Source organism: Bos grunniens, chromosome 22 (assembly GCF_055505025.1).
Source record: "Bos grunniens cultivar Pamir isolate PY7600 chromosome 22, Bosgru_T2T1.0, whole genome shotgun sequence".
Taxonomy (NCBI): domain Eukaryota; kingdom Metazoa; phylum Chordata; class Mammalia; order Artiodactyla; family Bovidae; genus Bos; species Bos grunniens.
The window spans coordinates 59806516-59826973 of NC_141186.1; the positions used below are offsets into that span (position 1 = coordinate 59806516).

Sequence of the window (20458 nt, forward strand, 5' to 3'; positions counted from 1 at the left end):
GCAGGTGGGCACCGTGGGCGTTTATTTGCGGCTGCCAACTGGGCAGCCTGGGACACCCGGAGCCTTTCAAGACGGCTCTTCCAGCGAGAGGCACGGGGGTGCGGGGACAGAGCCCCCCGGGGCCTCTGGGGAGCACCCAGAGGCGGAGGCACGTCTGGCACTGAGGCCTGGCCGGGTCTGGGGGGCCGACGGGCACTCAGGGAGACTGGACCATGCGCTTGTGGGCGTCGAAGACGTAGCGCTTGAAGGACAGGCTGAGGCCCACGGGCTGGGCGGGCTCCAGCCGCTCCGCCTCTTCCGGCTTGGCTGCCTCGCCCCGGCCAGCACGGCCCCGCTTCTTGAGGGCGGACGTCAGGATCTTCTTGGACTCGGGGCTCAGGCCACCTGCGAGGCACAGAGGGGGAGCCCGTCACTCCATCTGGTCCCCGACTCTGCAGTGACCCCCCGGATGGAGCCCAGACCCCCCAGCACTGGCCTGGCCCGCCGCCCCCCCATGGAGCCAGGACCCCCCCATCACCGGCCGGATCCACACTTCCTGTGCCCCCGCAGCACCCCCAACGCTTGTCCAGCACCAGCCCATCTGGCCTGGGGCTCAGCGAGGCTCCCACCAGCTCCCAGCCCCCTGCCTGTGCCCACCCTGTGCCCAGGCCCCTGGGGCAGCCCCGTGCTTGCTGGCTGTGTCCTCTCCTGCCGTGAACGGCTCGCTGCCCCGGGCGCTCACTGACTCTCACCAGAGACCCCAGACACTCTCCGGCCCGGGGTGACTCTGCGGGCGGCATGACGGTTCTGCCCAGGGACCCCGGCGGGTAAGAGGGCGGAAGGAGGGGCCGGTGAGCTCCGGCTGGCACCCCCTCCCTGGGTGCTGGCGGACGCTGTCCCCTGACTCCAGGCCGAGTAGGGCGGCCCCACGGATCCCTGGCTCCTTTCAGCACCCAGGCCGGGTGCAGACTCTGCTGCTGGCTGAGCGACGGCAGAACTCGCTTCCTGCTGGCGTCCGCCGCCTACTGCTCTCTGTTCCCGCGGCCGGTCCTGGGACCTTGCATGCTCACAACGGCTGATGCTGTTCCTCCATGCGGACGCCCTGCCCTCCCCAGTGCCAGGGCCCCTTTCTGCAGGATTTGTCTTTACAAGGAGCCTGCCTGGGGGCAGCAGGAGGCAGCCTCTTCATGGGCCGCCGGTGGGGGCCACCGTACCTGGGAGCCCTGGGGGGATGGGCTGAAGCTCAAGCCAGCCCTGCACCAGCAGGCACCCCAGGACCAGCCACTCCCCTTCTGTGAGCTCTGCGACCCTGCCGGGGGTCCTGGTGGAAGTGAGCTGTGCCCTCCCGCTCTGGGCAGCGAGGGTCCTGGCAGGCCGCTGTGCCCCAGGACGGGCACTCACTCCTAACACACACAGAGGGGCTCCATCAGCCACAGACCCCTGGCTGGGTGTCAGGAGCCTGCAGGGTGCGGGTGGGCGCCCCCTGCCCCACCTGTGCCGGCGCCTGGGGAGTCCTCCCCTCCCCGCCTCGGCGCTGGCTGGCTCCCCGAGGAGAGGAGCCCTGCGTCACACCAGGAAGACCCCTGTCCCCCACACCCCACATGCCCGTGGGGAGCGGGGCCTGAGGGGGCTGGGCTGGGTGGGCGTGTGAACTCTGGGCCACGTCTGGGGCTGAATGCAGGCGGCCGCCCCCAGCCCGTCACCCGGGAGCGGGGGTGTCCACCTGAGGCAGACTGTGGGAAACAGCGCAGCAGGGGACCCACGCGAGGAGCAGCTCTGGGCATCTGGGACGGGGACGACCGCAGGTGCGGTTGGGGCGGCCCTGCCCCCGCACAGGGGCTCCGCCCGCCTCTCCACCGCCCGGGGTCCGGGCGCTCAGCCGACGAGACTCCGGGACGGGGTGGCCGGGGTGGCCGAGGGGCCCGCTGCCCTGGGGATCCAGGCTCCTGCTGGGCAGTGGGTTGTGGAACTGCAGGCCCTGGGCCAGGGCGCAGGGCGTGGGAAGGGCCCCGGGCCAGCCCTCCCGCAGGCGCCAGGCCGGCAGGTGCCCTCTGCCTCCAGGCTCCTCCTGCAGGGCGGGGGCTGGCACCAACCCTGGCGGACGGCATGGGTGCCTGGGCCCTCTGGTGCTGTGAGGTCTGACGGCTGCAGAGGCAGGGGGCTCCCAGGGTCGGCGCCTGGCAGGGAGACAGGCGCGGCCCAATCTGCCGGCCATCTCGCTGCGAGGGCTCTTGTTAGCCACACACCTCGCGTCGCCCGGAGCAGCAGAGCCGGGAGTCTACCAGGCGCTGGCGAGGATGCAGAGTCTCTTGCTGCCCTCTGCTCCGTTACGGGGCAGCCTGGACATGGGGCCAGCACGCTGACCAGCAGAGAGCATCCGCTGGGGCAGCTGGCTGTTGGGGTTCCTGGTAACGCTACTGGGAGCCGCCTTGTTTCATGGTGGCCTTTGCCCTCGGCTGAGAGGCCAGTGGCGTGGACGGAGGGCAGGTCAGGGCGTCGGTGGTCGCCCGGAAGCCTGCGCACAGTGCTCCTGGCCTGGGAGACGCCGGGGACGGTTCTCAGAGCTTGGGTCTGAGAAGGGGCAGGCAGGAAGCAGCAGCAAGACGGGCGGGCGGCCTGCAGGCCAGCGGGGGCGGGGCCGTGGGCTGGCCCCCCCCGGGAAGGACCAGGGGGACCCGGGGGCCTGGCGCCGCACACCGGCCACGTGGAAGGGCTGAGGGCCGCATCTGAGCGTCCAGTCCTGGGGGGAGCGTGACGCCTGGGGACAGCAAGCATCTGGCCCCGTGCTGGTGGGGCTGTGGGGCCAGGGCTCCGGGGGGACTTTGGGCTCCGTGTCCGCAAGGTGCCCCCTGAGTCGGGCTCGCAGGCAGACAGGGAGGGTCTCAGCCGCCGAGGCTGAATTCTGGTGGCCCTTCCCACCGCCTGCCACCCTGGGGACCACTGCCCTGGGCGACTGCTGACCGGGGGCCGCCATGTGGACCTCCACCCAGGTGACGGCGCCTCTCCCTTCCTTTGCATCCTGGGTCCTGAGTGTGGCCCTGCGGCCACTACACCAAGGGCACCGCGTCTGGCCACGTGCCCTGCCCTTTCTGCTGACTCCTCCTCAGCCACCATCCCAGCCAGGCTGCCGGGGCCTCCCGGAACCCCCTGGGCAGGAGCTCCCCGGCGGCCGGTCAGGGGCAAGGGCGGGGATGGGGGTCTGGCCTGTGGGAGCAGGCGGGTGTGTCGGATGAAACCAGAGGTGGGTGAGGTCCCGCCTGGGTGCGCAGGGCAGCAGACCGGGGGCCACCCAGCGGGAAACGCCGCCCACTGGGCAAGTGGCCCGCCCGTGACCCGGCTGGCGGGGGCAGGAGGGCGGGCCGCCAGGCTCCAGGTGCTTGTAGCGCCTGAACCCGGGCTCAAGCGTCCCTGCCCCTTCTCCCTAAACCTGGGGACTCTCGGAGCCCAGCGGCCTGCCCCACCCCCGTCCAGCGGCCTGGGGGCGGCGGGCGTGACCCTGGGGGCGACGCTGCTCCCCGCGGCTCCCCCTGGGGACACTCTCCCAGGGCCGGGCTGGCCTTTCTCACCGAGCGCCAGCCCCACACAAAGGCACAATGGGCCGGAGGCCGCTGGCCGGGCCGGGCTCGTAATCAGGGAAGAATGTGGCCGCACTGTTTCCCAAGGCCGGGCTGCGGGTGCCGCCCCGACACGGCCATCAAAGCCGCCAAACTGCCTCCAGCTGCTGGCGTGGCTTTCATGTCAGGGGCCAGCCTGGGTGAGGGGCCTCCACGCGGGTGGGCGGCCCGCACCCTCCAGTGGGAACGGAGCCCTGCAAACGGCTCGGGTCAACGGCCCCCGCAGTGGCCCCCCTTGGCCGGCCCAAGTCCAGCCATTCCCGGGGCAAGCAGCTCTGGGCAGAGCTGAGACGCTGCGGCAGGCCGGGGGTGGGGGGTCGCTTTGTGGGAGTCGCGTGGTGGGGTGACGGGGACTGGGGAGCTCAGAGGACACAGGGACCGTGAGTCCAGCCAGAGCCCCACTCAGAACGGGGCGGGTGTGGCTGAGGCCGGCCGGGGCCAAGGAGGACGGGCAGCCGGATGGGTGGTGGAGCACGGGAGGAGCGAGCTCGGCGCGGGGTGGGCGGGCAGGGCCGCCTGAGGACTGGCACCCTGACTCCCCTCCTGCCGAACTCGGGGGATGGCGACTTTGGATGGAACACCTCCTCCAGGAGGCCAGGCTGCTCACACGCTCCCAGCCTCGAGCTTGGCGGGCTGGGCAGAGGGGGCCCAGTTTCCCTCCTTCCCCGTCCTGCTACGGACCCCTTATGTAAACAAAGATGCAATTTGCTTTAAAAAGATAAGGTGATTAGGCTTTTATCAGACGTGTGCTCCGCCTACGACAAAGGGAATTGGGGAGGCGGCAGCGGCAACGGGCCCGTCTGAGGCTCCCGCGCTCCACGGGTCCTCACGGCCCTTTGATGGGCGGAGGCGAGGCAGTGGGCGTCTGCACCCCTATTTTGATGTCTTAATGTTGCCTAATTCCTCCTTTAATTTATATTAAGCTCCTTAGCAGCAATGATGAATTCTTCAAAAACAAACAAGCAGCCTTTGCAGAATCTTCCCCACACTGTGTGAATTGAAAGTACAATGTAGCTAAGGCTTTGACGACCGGGCGTGTGGGGAGGGAAAGTAGGGTGCCGTGCGGAAGGAAGGACTTTGTTTTAAGGTGAAAAAGAAAACCATTCTGAAGTAGGAAATGACTTGGCTGCGAGCATCAGACAGAGGGTGGGTCGCAGGGGCGGCCTGGGCAGAGGCGTCCGAGGTTGCCTGCAACGGGGGCACAGCTGGTGCGGGGCTGCTGGGCGCCCGGGGACCCCCCCAGCGCCAGCGTCGGCTCCCGCTCCCCTCGGCCAGGGTAGGCGTGATAGGGCTGTTCCCGGGCTACGGCCTGGAGCCCAGGCGGGCCTCGGACCCTGCAGCGGCAGTGGGCGCCCCAGCGCGGGGGAGAGCAGGCCCGGGACCAGCCTCCTGGCAGGAGCCTCCAGGCTCTCGGGCCAGCTCCCTCTCTGATCTGCCCGTGGGTCGGCAGCCAGAGATCCTTCCAGAACAAAGACCCGCGCGCCCCTCTCAGCAATCCTCAGCCGCTCCTCGGGCCGGCGTCCAAGCTCTCCAGCGCGGCCTTGCCAGCGTCTCCTGCACACCTGTGTGCCCGCACCCACGGCTTCGCTCCTGCCAGGCCTCTCCTCGCCCCCCACCCCACCCAGCACCCTCCCCCCCGACACACACACAAGTCCTAGAGCAGGCTGGTCTGCAGAGAGCACACACGCGCACACGCTGTGCACACATGCCTCCAACAGGAGGCCCGAGAGGCAGGGCCGCTGCTGCGGAGGCCTGGTCAGCTCCCGGCGGCCTCGCGCTGGCCCCCCCTGGCTCTGGCCTGGTCAGCTTCCGGCGGCCTCGCGCTGGCCTCCCCCTGGCTCTGAGTGGGGGCTCCTGGGGCGGGATGAGCCAGCTGGGGGTACACACCCGCTGGCCCTGCCTCCGGGAGCCCACGCTAGTCACTGACCCTCCTGCGGGGCCTCCTCCACCCGCAGCCCCCCGAGGCTGGTGTGTGCAGGCCTGGGACCCGGTGGCCCCACCGACACGGTCCCCATTGGCAAGAAAGCTGAATCTGAATCCTCCAGACACTCACTCCCTAAATGCATACACTTTCTAACGGCAGTTAATCTTCAATTAAAATACCTAAAGCAGAAACTATGATAACTGGTTTAAAAGGTAGAGCTTATTGACAATAAAAGTCTTCTTCATATTGCTTTTCTTAAAAAAAAAAAAAAATCCCACGTATTAAAACTGTCATCTTTACGAGTCGGGAAGAAGCCTCATCCGGGTAATGAAGGGGCACAGAGGCTGGGGCGGTAACGAAGGGGCACAGAGGCTGCGGCGTCGGCTCCAGGGCTCACGGGTGGCGGTCTGATCACGTATCGGCCTCGGCTCCCACGCGGGCGGGTGGGCTGCAGTCGGACTGCCACAGGGGCTCGGGGGTGACAGCTGGGTCCCTCCACACTCCTGCCCGGACACAAGGGCTCCAGGGTCCACCCTCTGTGGCCGGCTCTCGCAGGCCCAGGGGAGGCAGGTGTTGGGGGCGCCCCAGCGTGCCCTCCAAGCCTGGTGGCACGGTCACTGCGTGCCCACGGCACGGCTCTGACAGCCATCTGCCTTGTGGCCGTGAGGGTCCCTGACCCCAGGCGCCTGGCACAGTGCAGCGACGCCTGGCCCTCAGCGCGTCCTGGCTCCCCCGCCCTCACGTCACCTGGTCACCCACCGCGTCTGGCCTGATCTTTGTCCCTCTCTCTGCCCCTCCAGCCTGGGTCAGCCCTTCCTCCTGGAGCCAGGACCCTCAGTCACCTCCAATCCTGCCCCTCAGAAGGTGCCCCACGCTGCACCCAGCGCCCCCTCGAGCCTCATATTCTGGGCGGCAGAGCCAGAGCCCCTTCCGCCTGGGACAGCCCTCCCCAGGCCGCCTCCCCGCCCCCTTCAAGCGAAGCGCAGTGCCACCGCCTCCAAGAAGGCCCCCACCCCGTGCAGGCGCAGTGGCCCCGTCTGTGCACAGACAGAGGCATCTGGGGCTCCTTCCTGGGGCTCGTGTCCTCAGCAGAGACAGGAAAGAAAAACGGCGGCCCGGGAGCAGGAGACAGCCTCCACGGCGTCTCTGAACTATGAGGCCCACGGGAGCTCACAGGATGCAGAGCACTCAGGGCTGCGTCCAGCACAGAGCACGGAGTACAGACGGGCACACCCCATCAGCCCCGCCGGGGCCCACCGGGCACGCGTGGCCGCATACGGAGCCGGGCTCTGCCCTCGGCGTGCACACAGCGTGTGTGGACCCCTCTAGCGCACACGCCTGTTGTCACCGTGGGGAGGACGGAGCTGCCGCAGAGCGCTCGGCAGCACGCTGAGCTCTGGGGGGCAATGGGGCACGGCTCGGCCTGCGAGGGGCAGGAAGGAGCCAGGGGCTGTGCAAACCCACCCGTGTCAGCCCGGCAGGCGGCTCCACGGGGGCGGCAGGTGCCCAGTGGGACCCCGAGCCCGTCCTCCCGTGGGCGCTGTGGGCCGGACCGACCGCCCTCCCACGAGGCCGGGGCGGCAGGTGCCCAGCGGGACCCCGAGCCCGTCCTCCCATGGGCGCCGTGGGCCGGACTGACCGCCCTCCCACGAGGCCGGGGCGGCAAGTGCCCAGCGGGACCCCGAGCCCGTCCTCCCGTGGGCGCCATGGGCCGGACCGACCGCCCTCCCACGAGGCCGGGGCAGCAGTGGGGACTGGAGTGAGCCTTCCTCTCCCGCTCCTCCGCGTCCAGGCTCACCCCGGCGCGCTGCGAGGGCACGCAGGGAGAGGGCGAGAGCTGAGGCAGGAATTCATGAGCTCAGAGGGCTGCCGCCTTTGCTGGGGTGGGGGCGGGGGCTCCCTTTGCCAAAACAATAATTAATTTTTTTTTAAAGCAGCTACAAAGCCATGATTAAGCTTAGGGCCCTAAAACAAGCCCATAAAATCGAAAAATATTTATCTGGAAGGGTGGCAAGTCCAATAAAAGTTTTATGAATGTTTTATGACTGCCCTGTCAGGAAGCTGGCCTCTCAGTCACCCCCTTCTGTGAAAGACACCACCACGGGAGTGCACTCACGGGCACACACTCACACGGGCACTCACATCACGGGCACAGACACACTCACACGGGCACTCACACTCACGGGCACAGACACACTCACACGGGCACAGACTCACACTCACAAGGGCAGACTCACATACTCTTGGGTACAGACTCACACGGGCACAGACTCACACACTCACAGACACAGACTCACACTCATGGGCACAGACACACACAGGCACAGACTCACACTCAACGGGCACAGACTCACACTCACAAGGGCAGACTCACATACTCTTGGGTACAGACTCACACGGGCACAGACTCACACACTCACAGGCACAGACTCACACTCATGGGCACAGACACACACAGGCACAGACTCACACTCAACGGGCACAGACTCACACTCACAAGGGCAGACTCACATACTCTTGGGTACAGACTCACACGGGCACAGACTCACACACTCACAGGCACAGACTCACACTCATGGGCACAGACACACACAGGCACAGACTCACACTCAACGGGCACAGACTCACACTCACAAGGGCAGACTCACATACTCTTGGGTACAGACTCACACGGGCACAGACTCACACACTCACAGGCACAGACTCACACTCAGGCACAGACATACACCACAGGCACAGACTGACACTCACGGGCACAGACTCACACACACAGACATAGACAGACACACACTCACAGGCAGACACACACAGGAGCGCGGACTCACACGGGCACACACTGGCGATGCACAGGCTCAGACACACCTGGCAGCTGCGGCCCGCACCGCTCCTGCTGGCTGGGGCTCTGCTGGGCCTGGGGCTGCGGGGAGGGGCCCCTGAGCCAGGGTCTGAGCGGCAGTCAGGCTTGCGCCCTCCTCCAGAGCCGTGGGCTTGCCGGTGGCTGTAGGCTCTGCCCTTGGCAGGCAAGGCCCAAACTCCCAGTGGGCTCTGGGGAGGACAGTTCCCTCAAGGTCAGCCCAGGGCCACCAGGAGGCCAAAGGCTGCCAGGCTTGTTCTTCAGGTCCGGGAAGCGGGGGCCAGTAGCCTGGTCAGGGGAAGAGATGGGTGCAGGGCCCGGCCTTGGGAGACGTGGCCAGGGGTGCCCACAGCAGCCCCGCCCAGCTCCGGTGGCAGCTCCGTCCTGAGCTCGTGGACCGAGGCCCCGCCGACCCCTCTGCTTGGGGCTGACCCCTGAATCACGGGCCGGCTCGCGTGGAGACGGCGCTTCCTCACGAGAGCCCCGTGTTCCTCCCACCCCAGGACCTGAGGTGCTCTGAGCTGCGTTATAGACAGGAAGGGGTTGGCGGCAGAGACGGGGAACAGCTAACAGCAGCCCAGTCTCCGCTTGAACGCTGGGGTGTCCCTTTGCCCCTCGCCCTGGTCTTCCCGCAGACCCTGACACTTAGGGCTGAGCTGCACGGCTCCAGAGCCCACCAACCACGTCCTCCACGAGGTGGGGACCAGGCCAGCTGGCCGCAGGGCCCCCCAGGAAACGCCCACCTGTGCTCAGATGGGTGGCGGGCGGGCGGGTTGATGAGGACCCCCGGGGATGCAGCATCATGTGGGTCCCACCCGCGAGGCCCAGGCCGGAACCACAGAAGCCTTGGCAACGCTGCCTGTGCCAGGGACACGGCCACAGGAGGCGGCGCAGGGGTGCATGGGGGGAGGGGGGCTCCCGGTCGGGGCGGGGGCAGGGCTCAAGCATCTTGCTGGTTTCGGGGGAGTCTCTTCTGATCTGGCTGGTTTCGGGGGTGTCTTTTCTCATCTCGCCGGTTTCGGGGGAGTCTCTTCTCATTTCGCTGGTTTCGGGGGTTTCTTTTTTCTTCTCTGTGGCCAAAGTTTTTTCAGGGTTAAAAATAACCTTTTTTTAAGAACATCAAACACTGATTAAAGGCGAAAGGGGTGCAGGGATGCGCTCTGCTGGGGGCCATCCATCCACTGTGGACGAGGAGGGAGCGGGCTGCCGCCCTGGCCTGCGGCCCTGCTACCGCACGCTGCCCGAGGCACCCAGAGGCCACGGACTCATCCCTGACCCCAGAGACACAGCTCCGCATTAAGGAAGCGTCGGGTGCCGTGGGTACACGGACGGGCTGGCCTTGGCCGGCGGCAGGACAGGGAGAGGACAGCCCTCAGCCCCGGCTCTCGTGCTCCTGGATGGCCTCCCAAGCGGCCCCGGCCTGCTGGGCATAGGCCCGCGGGGCACAGGGAGCCCTGGCGCGGCCCGCGGGGATGACCGGGGACCCGGCCGGGTGAGGGGCCAGCAGATGGTTTCTGTCCACGGGGCTGTGTTTATGTTAACTGCAGATATTTTTACCGTATTGTGTTACTCCATCCATCTCTGTGAACGGTCCGTCTTGTAAAATTCTTTTAATGATGTTATTTTTTCTTGCCTATCTTCATCATCTACAATTATTTATAATATCATTGTCTTTGTTTCAAATACTGGGTATAAACATTGTTGTAACAGTTCTTCGATGGGGTTCATATAATTTTTACAATCGCTTAGAAGTGCTTCACTGGCCAAAGAGGGACGAGGCGGGCCATTCTTCTAGGGGGAAGAGGCACCCCAAGGGCTCCCAGTACTCAGCAACACGGCCCCCCCGGTCAGGGCGCTCCGGAGAGGGCGGCGTGGGGCCGGCTCGGGACCGGGCCTCTGCGCAGCCGTCCCCACAGGCCCGTCGGGTGAGGCGCCAGGGAGAGACGGACGGTTTGTTTTCACTTTACAGGGGTTTTCTGAAGCCTCAGCTCTTGCCCTCACCTCTCTGCAGCCCTCTTTTCTCTCTGCCAGGCTGCTTTATGGAGTGTCCTCGGCTGGCTGGGGACAGGACCTGGGGGGAGGCTGCTGACCGCCCGGGAATCCTCCTGGGGGGTCCCCGCACCTCAGGGTCGCTGCCCTGAGCAGCCGCTTTGGGCCCAGGTGAGGCTCCTCGAGGGGTGTGCAGGCTCCCTGGAGCACCACCCCCACACACTGCAGACCCTGACCACCTCTGCTCAAACACGCACAGGGGCCGCCCCCCTGGAGTGAGCCCACTTCCCTCCCAAAGCTCTCACCGAGCCCCCAGCCCCCTGTGCCACCCACCGTCCGGGTGCAGCCCGCCTGCCTTCCCTGACAGCGCGGCCCCAGAGCTGGGGCTCGGGGCCCACGTGGGCCCTGCCCTCGGGTCCAGGCCGTCTGCAGTCCAGCGAAGGGTGACTCATCCATCCAGGCAGGAGGAGCCCATGAACCTCACTGCCTCCCTGGCCTCTAGATGGTGGGGCCTGGGGGCGGCAGGGGCTGCCTCCCGTGACTCTGGGGACCCCGTGACCCTGGAGCCGTGGCTGAGAACGGCCCGGGTCCGGGCTTGGTGCTGGGGTCTGAGCTGGTCTCCACGTCTTCGGCCCAGAGTCGTGGACGCACCCGCCAGGCCCGTTCAGTGAAGTCCGCGTGCTGGAGAAAGCTAAAGAGGACAGAAGCCTCGCGCAGCCTCCCAGCGCCACGCTCTCACTCGCTTTCTCTTTCTTTTCTCTGTAAGACTTCTCTTTCACGCGGTCGGGAGCATGTGCTACATACAACTTCGTGTTCCGAGTCCTTTCAAAGGTGACGTCAGACGTCAGCCATGCTGCCCCTGCCTGCTCCGGCCACGGCCCCCCGCAGGGCTCCTCCGGGGACGTGACACTCTGGGCCGGGCCCGGTCCTGCTGGGTCCTCCTCCCCGGAAGGGCCCTTCCAGGTGAGGGTGGCTGTGGGGAGATGCCGTCCTCAGGGGTGTGAGCGGGCACGCGGGGGTCGCTGTGCCTCCTCTGCGCGGCTCAGCATGTGCACAACAAGCGTGACGTGGTGCCGACAGGTGTGAAATCTGAGGAACATGAGTGTTCAGTACACTTTTCTTTCCACTTTTCCCTATGGATCAAGTTATTTTAAAAAGTTGGGAAGAAAAAAAACCCTCACAAAAGACCCATCTTACAGATGAGGAAACTGAGGCTCAGGAGGATAAAATTCCAGCCAGGATTTCAGGCGGGTCTGGTGGACTGCGGGCCCTTGCTCTCTGCAGGAGCCGTGTTCCTGCCTCCTGGGCAAGCAGGGCTGCGGAGCCTGCACACGCAGCCCACAGCGTCTCAGGAAAGGCTGGTGTGGCCCCGGGGGCGGGTGCCCCTAAGGGGGTGTCCCAAGCACAGGTTCCTGAGGGTGCCCGAGAATCCACTCCAGGCAGCATACGCGGGCGGGACTCAGTGTCTGGGGTGGTGTGCGTGCGGAGGGCACATCTTACCGGAAAGAAAGTTTCATTTCGACCCTAGAGGGCCGGCGCAGTCCAAAGGCCATTGTGTGAAGCCTGCGGGGCCACCGCCACACTGAGACCAGGACGCCAGGCCCGCCCCCGGCACCAACGTGAGTTTCCACTTCCCCTGTACGTGGTCACCTGTGCCGCAGCGGCCTCCGCCTTCCCCCGTCCCTCTGCCTTCTCAGACCGTCATCCGGGGGATGCTTAGAACTGTGCATCCAGTCGAGACCTGCCTCTGACCCCGGGTTGACCCTGCGGTGGCTCTGGGACCCCCGCACCCGTGGCGGCCCACCCCTGGGCGCTGCCCCACGGCCAGGCTCCGTGGCGGCCCACCCCTGGGCGCTGCCCCATGGCCAGGCTCCGGGTCCCTTGGAGGCACGACCTGGAATGCGGGGAGGGTTACTGGGTGCCAGCAACGCTGAGATGGACCAGGGGGACCCTCGTCACCGCCGGCCACATCCCCCGCCCTCTCCACCCTCCACCCAGCGGGTCCCCAAGCTGTCTTGCAGGGAGGGCCTCGGCCTTCTGGGCCTTCCGGACGGAGGCGACCCTTTGGAAGGGGCAGTTTTGTCAATGCGGGCCCTTCAACCGTGAGGCCCCGGACTTTGGGGGAAGCTCCTCGGGTGTCATGGGGAGGGGTCGTCCCGCGAGCCCGTCCAGCTTTGAGGTCTCGGAGGGCAGTGTCTGCGGCTGCACAAGGCGCTGCTCCTGTGCTACATCTCAGTGTGGACACGTGACCCTGACACTCCTGCGTGCGTCCTGAGGCTCCAGTAGGAGTCACGGGTCGCGATGGGCAAACAGCCCAGGGACAGGCTTCCTGTAGTTCAGGCTGTTCTAGGTTTTCATCAGGAAATTCTACATAAAGTGCATCAGATGAAGCCTGACTCCCGGGCCTGAGTTCCCTGGCCACTGCAGTCCCTGCCTCTCCCTCTCACCTGCAGCCCGGCCTCTGGTACCCGGCCTGGCCCCGTGGGCCGTGCGCTCCCAGGTGAGAGGGCCAGTGCGCCTGGGGCGGAGCGGGACACCCAGAGGACTCCCTGGCCTCCTTCCCGGCCTGCGGAGCCAGCGGGAGGCCCATCCTCCGCTGTAGCCGCCACGACCGTGGCCACCGGCTGGCGAAGCGGGACCCCAGGCAGCAGACGCATGCTGCAGCCCCACGGGGATCAGGCCCGCCTCGGAGCCAGCGGGAGGCAGGAATGGGGCGGCAACTCCAACCCCAGGGAGCCGCGTGCCCCCCGAGCTGCCGGTCCAAGCGGATCCATGCCCTGAATGCTCAGACCAGACGTGGTGCCCACAGCTGCTGTCTCCGGGACCCGCTGGCTCTTGGGCACAGGGCAGTGGGGGCAGAGGCCGCGAGGCCCCGTGGGCTGAGCCTGGCAGGGTGACAGTTCCCGCGAGCAGGAGGAAATTGCCGCACTCACCAGGGACGTGGACCTTGAACTTGCCGCTCTGTCCGAAGGCGCTGTCGATGACCCCCAGCTCACCGGTGGACAGCTGCACCCTGAGCCCCACGAACAGCTGGATGTTGGTTTCCTTCTTGAACAGTGAGCGGCCAATCACGCTGTGGTCATCCAGCACCTGTGCCCACCCGCCCGGGGAGAGCGTCAGTGCCGGGGGAAGGCTGGCTGCCATACGCACAGGTGGTCAGCCTGCGTCACTGCTGATGACCAGCCCCCTATCCACCACCCGCAGGGATACGCAGAGGTGACGCGAGCCCACAGCCATCCCGCCCGCCCGTCCTGGAGCCGACAGCTCTTCAGGAAGGCCGAGGGGGTGCCGTCCACTCCCAAGCCCGCCCCGCCTGCACTTCGGCGACCTCCCACACCCAGGCCCCCTGCCAGCCCCACTCTGCAGACAGCGGGGGAAGGGGCTGTGCAGGCGAGTGTGTAAGCACCAGCTCTACCACGCCTCAGAGTGCCAGGGAGGCCTCCTCCTGCCCTCCGGGCCCTGGGCACTGCCTGGGCAGCGTGCGGAGGTGGGCGTGCAGTCAGCGGGGACCTCCTCCTGGGTCTCCGCAAGCCAGGCTCAGGAACATCGCACTTCTGCCCACGAGGCCAAGATGTTTGGCCAAGGACCTGGATGGGTTGCTCTGAAGAGCAGAAACTGCCCCACTTACCCTAAAAACCTTGCAAAAAACACACCCTACCCTCCTAGATTCATCAGCCAGATACCAGGCACGTGTGCCCCCCCTCCCAGTGATGGGCGGACGGGACACAGGCCACGCGGAGAGCCATCAGCCTCGCCCCCGTGGGAACTGCTCCGTGCCCTCCACACTCGCAGGCATGGCCCTGCCCTCCGCATGGCAGCCAGCAAGGCTGTGTGAGGGTGCCCCGGGCCCGCGGCAGGTGGACTGCATGGAGCAGCTGCTCCAACCCCCAGAACCGGGGAGTCCAGGTGAGCAGGCGTCACCAGCCTCAGAGGGCGAGGGTGCCTGTCACCTCCACGGGCCCCCAGCTGCACCCCCGCGGAAGGGCCTGCATGTGAAGCCCTGTCCTAGCCTTGTGGGGGGCCCAGTCAGACAGCAGGGCCAGGACGACAGCCAAACGGACCCATGGGTCTGGACCAGCTGTGGGCGTCCCCCGCCCTGGGAGCCAGTCCCGAGCTCGGCATCACTGCTGAGGCCGCTGGCTGGAGCAGGGAGGCCCTCAGAGCCCTGCGGACCCGCAGGCCCTTGTCTGCAAGGGTTTTCCTGAGCTCAGGGACAGGGTCCGAGTCGCTTGCCAATGTGGGAGCGGGGGGACAGCGGGGACAGACGCCCGCCGGGGAGCCAGGAGGGGCCAGGGCGTCCCCTGCGCCCAGAACACGGCCTCCAGCAGTGACGGGTGCGGCCATGGGTCCTGGCAAACCTCTGCCGCAGGGCTGGCGTTCAGTGACCCCTGGGGTCAGAGGGCGAGGCCTCCTGCGGGCGGCGGTCAGGCTCGTCTCCACAGGCTCCCAGCCTCAGCGGAGCCCTCGGGGATCAGACACCAGCACGTCCCCCGGGGAGGCCGGCTTCCCCATGAGCCCACCCCAGGACGTCGGGCGTGGGCCGCGCTGAGCCTCGGCAGTGAGACTCACAAAGGACCCGCCTGGCCGGCCGGCCCCATGGCCATGGGCCAGTCCTCGAGTGCCACGAGCCTCGCACAGGGTCCGCCAGGCGCAGGCCCTGCACCCCGGCCCCCGAGTGGGACTCGGCCGGCGGCACACCTAGTACGACGCCACGTGTGTGTCTGTCTCCGGCTGGCTCCGCAGCGCGGCCTGGACTTGCCCAAGTCCTGAGGCGACTGTCCTAACTCCAACTGGAGGACGGGCGCCGGGACAGGAGGGCCGCAGGAAGGGGGCCTGGTCTGCCTCCCCCGGCCCTGCAGCCTGTGCCCGGGGCTTTGCTGAGCCTCGGGGGCTTCTTCCAGAAGGGCTACTGTCAGGAGGGAGTGCTGGTGTCGGTGAGAACAGGGGAGATCTAGGAGCAAGACAACCGCCAGGGGCCGAGGCCTCGGCGGGCAGAAGCCGAAGCTGGGGGCAGCGGGGGCTGCAGGCGCGGGCCGCAGAGAACGGGCACTGCCAGGCGCGGGCCGCAGAGAGCGGGCACTGCGAGGGCGGGCCGCAGAGAGCAGGCACTGCGAGGGCGGGCCGCAAAGAGTGGGCACTGCCAGGCGCGGGCCGCAGAGAACGGGCACTGCCAGGCGCGGGCCGCAGAGAGCGGGCACTGCAAGGGCGGGCCGCAGAGAGCGGGCACTGCCAGGCACGGGCCGCAGAGAACGGGCACTGCCAGGCACGGGCCGCAGAGAGCGGGCACTGCGAGGCCCCGGGAGACCTCTGCCACCAGTGGCCCTCGGAGCCGCCAGGACCGGCAGCACCAGGTCCCCGGACGAAGGCATCCAGGCTCGTCTGTCCTTTCTGGCTTAAGGAGCACGCTGCCATGACCGCGCCTCCCCCAGCACCGGGCGCAGCGGCCCGGTCCCTCCCCGGTCTCAGCACCCCATCCTGGGGTCACAGGACACGCGTGTCCCCTGCAAGGTGGTTGTAAGGAAGACACACGGTCTCTGGGGGCGACTGGCCCCATGTAAGCCCCCTGGGCAAATCCAGGGGTGGAGACTGGCCTGCAAATCACCTCAGTCTGTCGGGCGACTTCCAGAGGCCTTGGGGCTCGGCTCCAGCCCGAACGCCCACTAACAGGGCTCCCAGGCCCACTCCTCAAGACCAAGGCCTGCCCAGCACCCAGGGCGCCGACCCACAGGGACAGGCCCGGTGTCCACGGCCCTGACTCACGGCCCCTGCCTCCCTGACTGTCCCCATCCCTGGGCGCCGACGTGGGCGAAGCTCCTTCGGTGCCAATGAAGGGGCACCAAAGCGCCGTGCTCCGGGATGAAAGGTGGGTGCACACTGCGGGCACCTCACACGGGCCAGGCCCTCCCACGCGTGGCCTCATGGGCTTTCCACCAGCCTCCGTTAGAGAACCCACAGCTTCTGGGCTGGGGGTGGGGGGACTGGTCCACGGCTGGGCCAGGCCAGCACCTGCTCGGGACATCAGATCCAGAGCCAGCACTTTGCACCGTGGCCAGCCGCCCTGGCCCTCTGTCTATACAGAAAAAGCCATTTTCAAAGGGGGGCCAACAGGCACGGGCTATCAGATTCCATGGGGAAGGCAGGAGAGACCTGGGTGCTGGGTGGGGCCAGCACTCTCGGGCGGCCATCCAATCTCCCCAAGGCGGGGTCTGCTCGGCTGCGGCTCCAGAAGAGTCTCGATTTCCCTGAGTGGCCTCAGTCCGGGTGGGGCCTGGGGCACCGCGGGCAGCGCTGCCGGACAGCCAAGAGCCCGCACTGGCCAGAGGCAGTCTCAGGCCACCTGCGCCCAGGCTGGCGTGCTCCCCGGGGCCCCAGGCACAATTAGTGAGCCGTCAGCAGTGGAGCGGGGCAAGCCGGGAGCCTCAGCAGAGCTGCCCAGACTTCAAAGCCGGCCAGCGTGCCCGGTGGCGTCTGCGTGTCCACACTTGGTTGGGCCGATACCCCAGGCTCCTCTGCCCAGCCCGCAGGCCCTGCCCGTCCGGCGCCAGTGGGGGCCAGGCCCAGGGGGGCCGGCACACCCAGGCTGACCCCAGCACGGCGGAGAGAGAGGTGCCAGCTGGGGACCCAGGCAACTGCGCCAGGAGGGAAGTCCAGGAGAGCAGACGGGGCCTGGCGCTCAGGGCCGGCCCTGCCCACACGGCAGCCCCCCTGCCTGCGGCCCTGAGGGCTGGGGTGCACAGCCCCCGCTTCTCCAGCAAGGGAACTGAAAGAGACTCGCCAGCTCTTGGGTGTGCCAACTCTCACTGAAACTCATCTGCAGGCAGCCAGGGTGACGACGACACCACGCCTTCCAGCGTGGAGCACCCCGGGCAGCATGCGCAGAGGCCCCTGGGGGTCAGGGCTGGGGGCCAGCAGAGGACGAGGCACAGGGGGTTGGAGGCGAGGCCACGCGGTCCGCAGTCACGGGCTCCAGGGCCCTGCACACCCACCCACAGTCCCTGCACACCCCGCCCATCACCCGCGTCTACACACACTCAGGGCCGCACCCGGACGGCCAACCCTGCTCCACCGCTTGGGGGTCAGGACCGCGGCGCCTGTGGGGGCCTCAGGCAGGCCCCACGGGTGTCCGAGTTCCTGGCACTGGCTTCTCAGCGGGCGGCTCTGAGCCTGCAGACACCGGTCGGTCCCAGGACCACCACCCCCATCACTGACCCCCGGACTCGACACTAGGGAGCCACAGGGACAAGGAGGCCCGCACGCGTGTCCGCTCAGGGCCCAGCGGGCGGGGGCTCCCAGGTGGGGCTGCGGGGACAGCTGATGGTCGGGGGCCACCCAAGGAGCCGCCCGCCCGCGCTGACCAGCTGGGCCAGGCAACTGCAGGGCCCGCCTGTGTGCTGGCCTGGCTCTGACCGGCCGAGCCAGAGGATGTGGACGCAGCTCCCGTCTGAGGCAGGCAGGGAGGCGTGCTCACCCGCTCCACGACGCCGTGCTTCTGCTTCAGCTTGTACACCCGCAGCGTGGGCAGGGCGCTCTCCGCGTAGTTCCTGTCTTCCAGCCCGTGCAGCAGGACACCGTGGAAGGCCAGCCGGCACGTGTTGGCATGGATGTCGGCGTCCAGCCTGGAGCCGATCACCAGGCACAGCCGCGGGCAGGTGACGGGCTTCTCGAACTCCACCAGGGCCCACTGCTGCCGGGGGCAGCGGCCTGCCGAGACCTGGCCCGCCTTCTCATCGGCCTCAGCCGCGTGGGCCGCAGCCGGGTCTGGGCCCAGGCACAGGTACTGCTCCTGGAAGAGGTACTCGCGGGAGAAGTCGAAGGAGTCCAGCACGGGCTCGCGGTCGAGGCTGTCGGGGGCGGGGCCGAAGAACATCACCCGGCCCATGACCGTCTCGTGGCCCACGGTGATGTGGAACTTGGCCTTGGTCTGCAGGGGCCCCCGGAAGTAGGGGATCTTCTCCACGGAGATGAGGGCCGCGTGGACCGTGTGCAGGGACTCGGGGGCGCACACCAGGCCGCGCTCCAGCAGCTTCGGGTCAAACTGGGTGACACAGATACCAAGCCGGTCCCCCTGCACAGCGGAGCTGACGGGCGTGTGGAACATCTGCATGGACTTCACTTTCCTCACCACCTGGGCGGAACAAGAGAGTGGGCTCAGAGTCTGCACCTTGGGGCGGGCGCCCAGGTGGAGAGGTCAGCGTCCCAGGGCTGCCAGCAGCCACGGGTTCCCGATCAGATGCCCCTGCATGGAGCAGGTCCACGGGGCGCCCGGGCCTGGCTGTGGGCGGTGGTCACTGCAGCCTGACCACTGCACCACGGGGCCCCTCGCGCCGCTCTCCCACCCAGGCTCCGTCCTGCACTTTCTTCCCCATGCCCCGCCTGCCTGGCCTTGCCTGGCTGCCTCGAAAGTGCAGGACAAACACGGCTGCCCAGACCCCCATGGGCAGAGCATTGCCCCAGTGCCTCCCGGCCACGCTGCCTGCTGTGCCACCCCTGCCCGCTCAGACCCGCCCGCTGCCAGCCTGCGGGCGCCACCGGGCAGAGCCACTCCTCATTCACCAGATACACGGGCCCCGGGGCCGCTGCGGGCCGGGCGCTGTTCCAGGTGTGGGGACAGGGCCAGCTGTGTCCGCAAAGAACGCAGCACCCAGAAACAGCACCGCGGGCACTTTGGCAGCGCCGCCGCCCATTAGCATGAGTGGGGCAGACGCAGGGCGCTGCGTGTGGAGGGCGTGTGCAGGCACGCCCAGTCTGCGCGTCGTTCACGCCATGCTTAGAGGAGACGCCTCAGCATGATGCTGGGGCCCCGGCTGGGGGCAGTCTGGTTGTGTTGGGGCATAGCTCAGGGAAGACCTCTGTGGAGGCCGTGTCTGAGCTGACACCCTGATCACAAGAGCCAGCTGTGCGGGGGCCAGGGAAAGTCCACTCACAACCGGGGTGCTGGAGGTGCGGAGGCGGTGGGGGGCTGCAGCGGCGGTGAGGAGGGGGCGCGGCTGGGAGCCACCAGGGGCAACGGATCTTACTGGTCCCCGAACCTTCACACGCCCACCCCAGTGGCGCACTTGTGTGCCCAAGGCGGCTAAATGAGGAGCAGGCGCAGAAAAGGCCCCCCACACACAGCGCGAGCAACACGTCTGCAGAGACCGACGTCGGGTGACAAGACCTTCAGAGGACCTCTGCTTAGAGCAGCAGAGGAGAGAAACCCCCCACCGACACCCTCGACGGAAGGCAGCGCTGGCCGCTAGGTTGCGGGCGCCCAGTCTACGAGGTCGGGTGTGGAACCCCCGTTTCCTCCCCGTGGAGGGGGGCTGGGCGGAAGGAGCCCGGTCCTTCCCGGTGGAGCCTGAAACCCCAGTGTTTGTTTAAAGACCATTAACCACCTAACCAGGAGGTCAGGGGGCAGAGAAAGTGAGAGGAGCGGTGTCAAAAGCCACCGTCAAGATTAATCAGAAAGAGGCACCCTGCACGGTCCGCGCGGGCGCCGGGACGTGGCCTTCCAGGAATGTGGCGCGGGGTGACCGAGTGACCACAGAGTGTCACCTGACACCAGCCCTGCCCGGTGCGTGGGGCCCTGGCCAGAGCCGTCCGCGGGCCCTCACCCTGGCCGCGCTGCGGGCCTGCTCCCCAGCCCTGCGTGCGCTCACCGCCCTCCGCAGGGTCCTGTCCCTGCAGCGTGCCTGCCGCACCATGTGTGGGGGGCACCTGAGCCTCCACGGGGGAAGCACCCCAACATGTGGAAGGACAGGCGTGATGAGTGACGGCCAGAGACGAGACGGGGGCGGTGGGGGCGGGGGAGCTGGCAGGAGGAGGAGGAACACCATCAAGCAAGCCAATGCTTTCCAAGCGCGAGCTCATGCCTGCTGAGCAGTTTGGCCCTTTCTGATTAATAAACAAGCTTTACCATCCTCCAGGCCAGTTATTCTTCATAAAACCCTACAAGGCAGGTCAATATTTTTACATTCAATTTTATGGATGAGAAAACAGAGGTTTTTGATGTCTCCAAGGTCACAAGGCAAACAGGCTGAGACTTGGGCTGATCAGCTCCGGGACCTCGAGGCAGGCCTGGCCCTCGGCCTGTCCCCTGACCACCCGACCAGCTGACCT

At 67.2% G+C, this 20458-nt stretch overlaps 1 protein-coding gene across 6 annotated transcripts in view; it reads right to left on the reverse strand.

Annotated features, from left to right (window-relative positions):
• The window catches only part of EEFSEC (eukaryotic elongation factor, selenocysteine-tRNA specific), a 110510-nt gene continuing 90052 nt past the window's right edge, over nt 1–20458 (reverse strand). For 3 of the 6 annotated variants that reach the window (XM_086368831.1, XM_086368829.1, XM_086368834.1), the window contains 3 exons: nt 17829–18485; nt 13294–13450; nt 1–384 (listed from right to left, as the gene is read on the reverse strand). In XM_086368831.1, the coding sequence (XP_086224957.1) occupies nt 197–384; nt 13294–13450; nt 17829–18485 (1002 nt within the window). In that variant the 3' untranslated portion in view covers nt 1–196. Of the gene's footprint in view, nt 385–9966; nt 11450–13293; nt 13451–17828; nt 18486–20458 lie in introns of those variants that run through there. The other 3 variants (XM_086368830.1, XM_086368833.1, XM_086368832.1) reach the window with 3 other exon arrangements.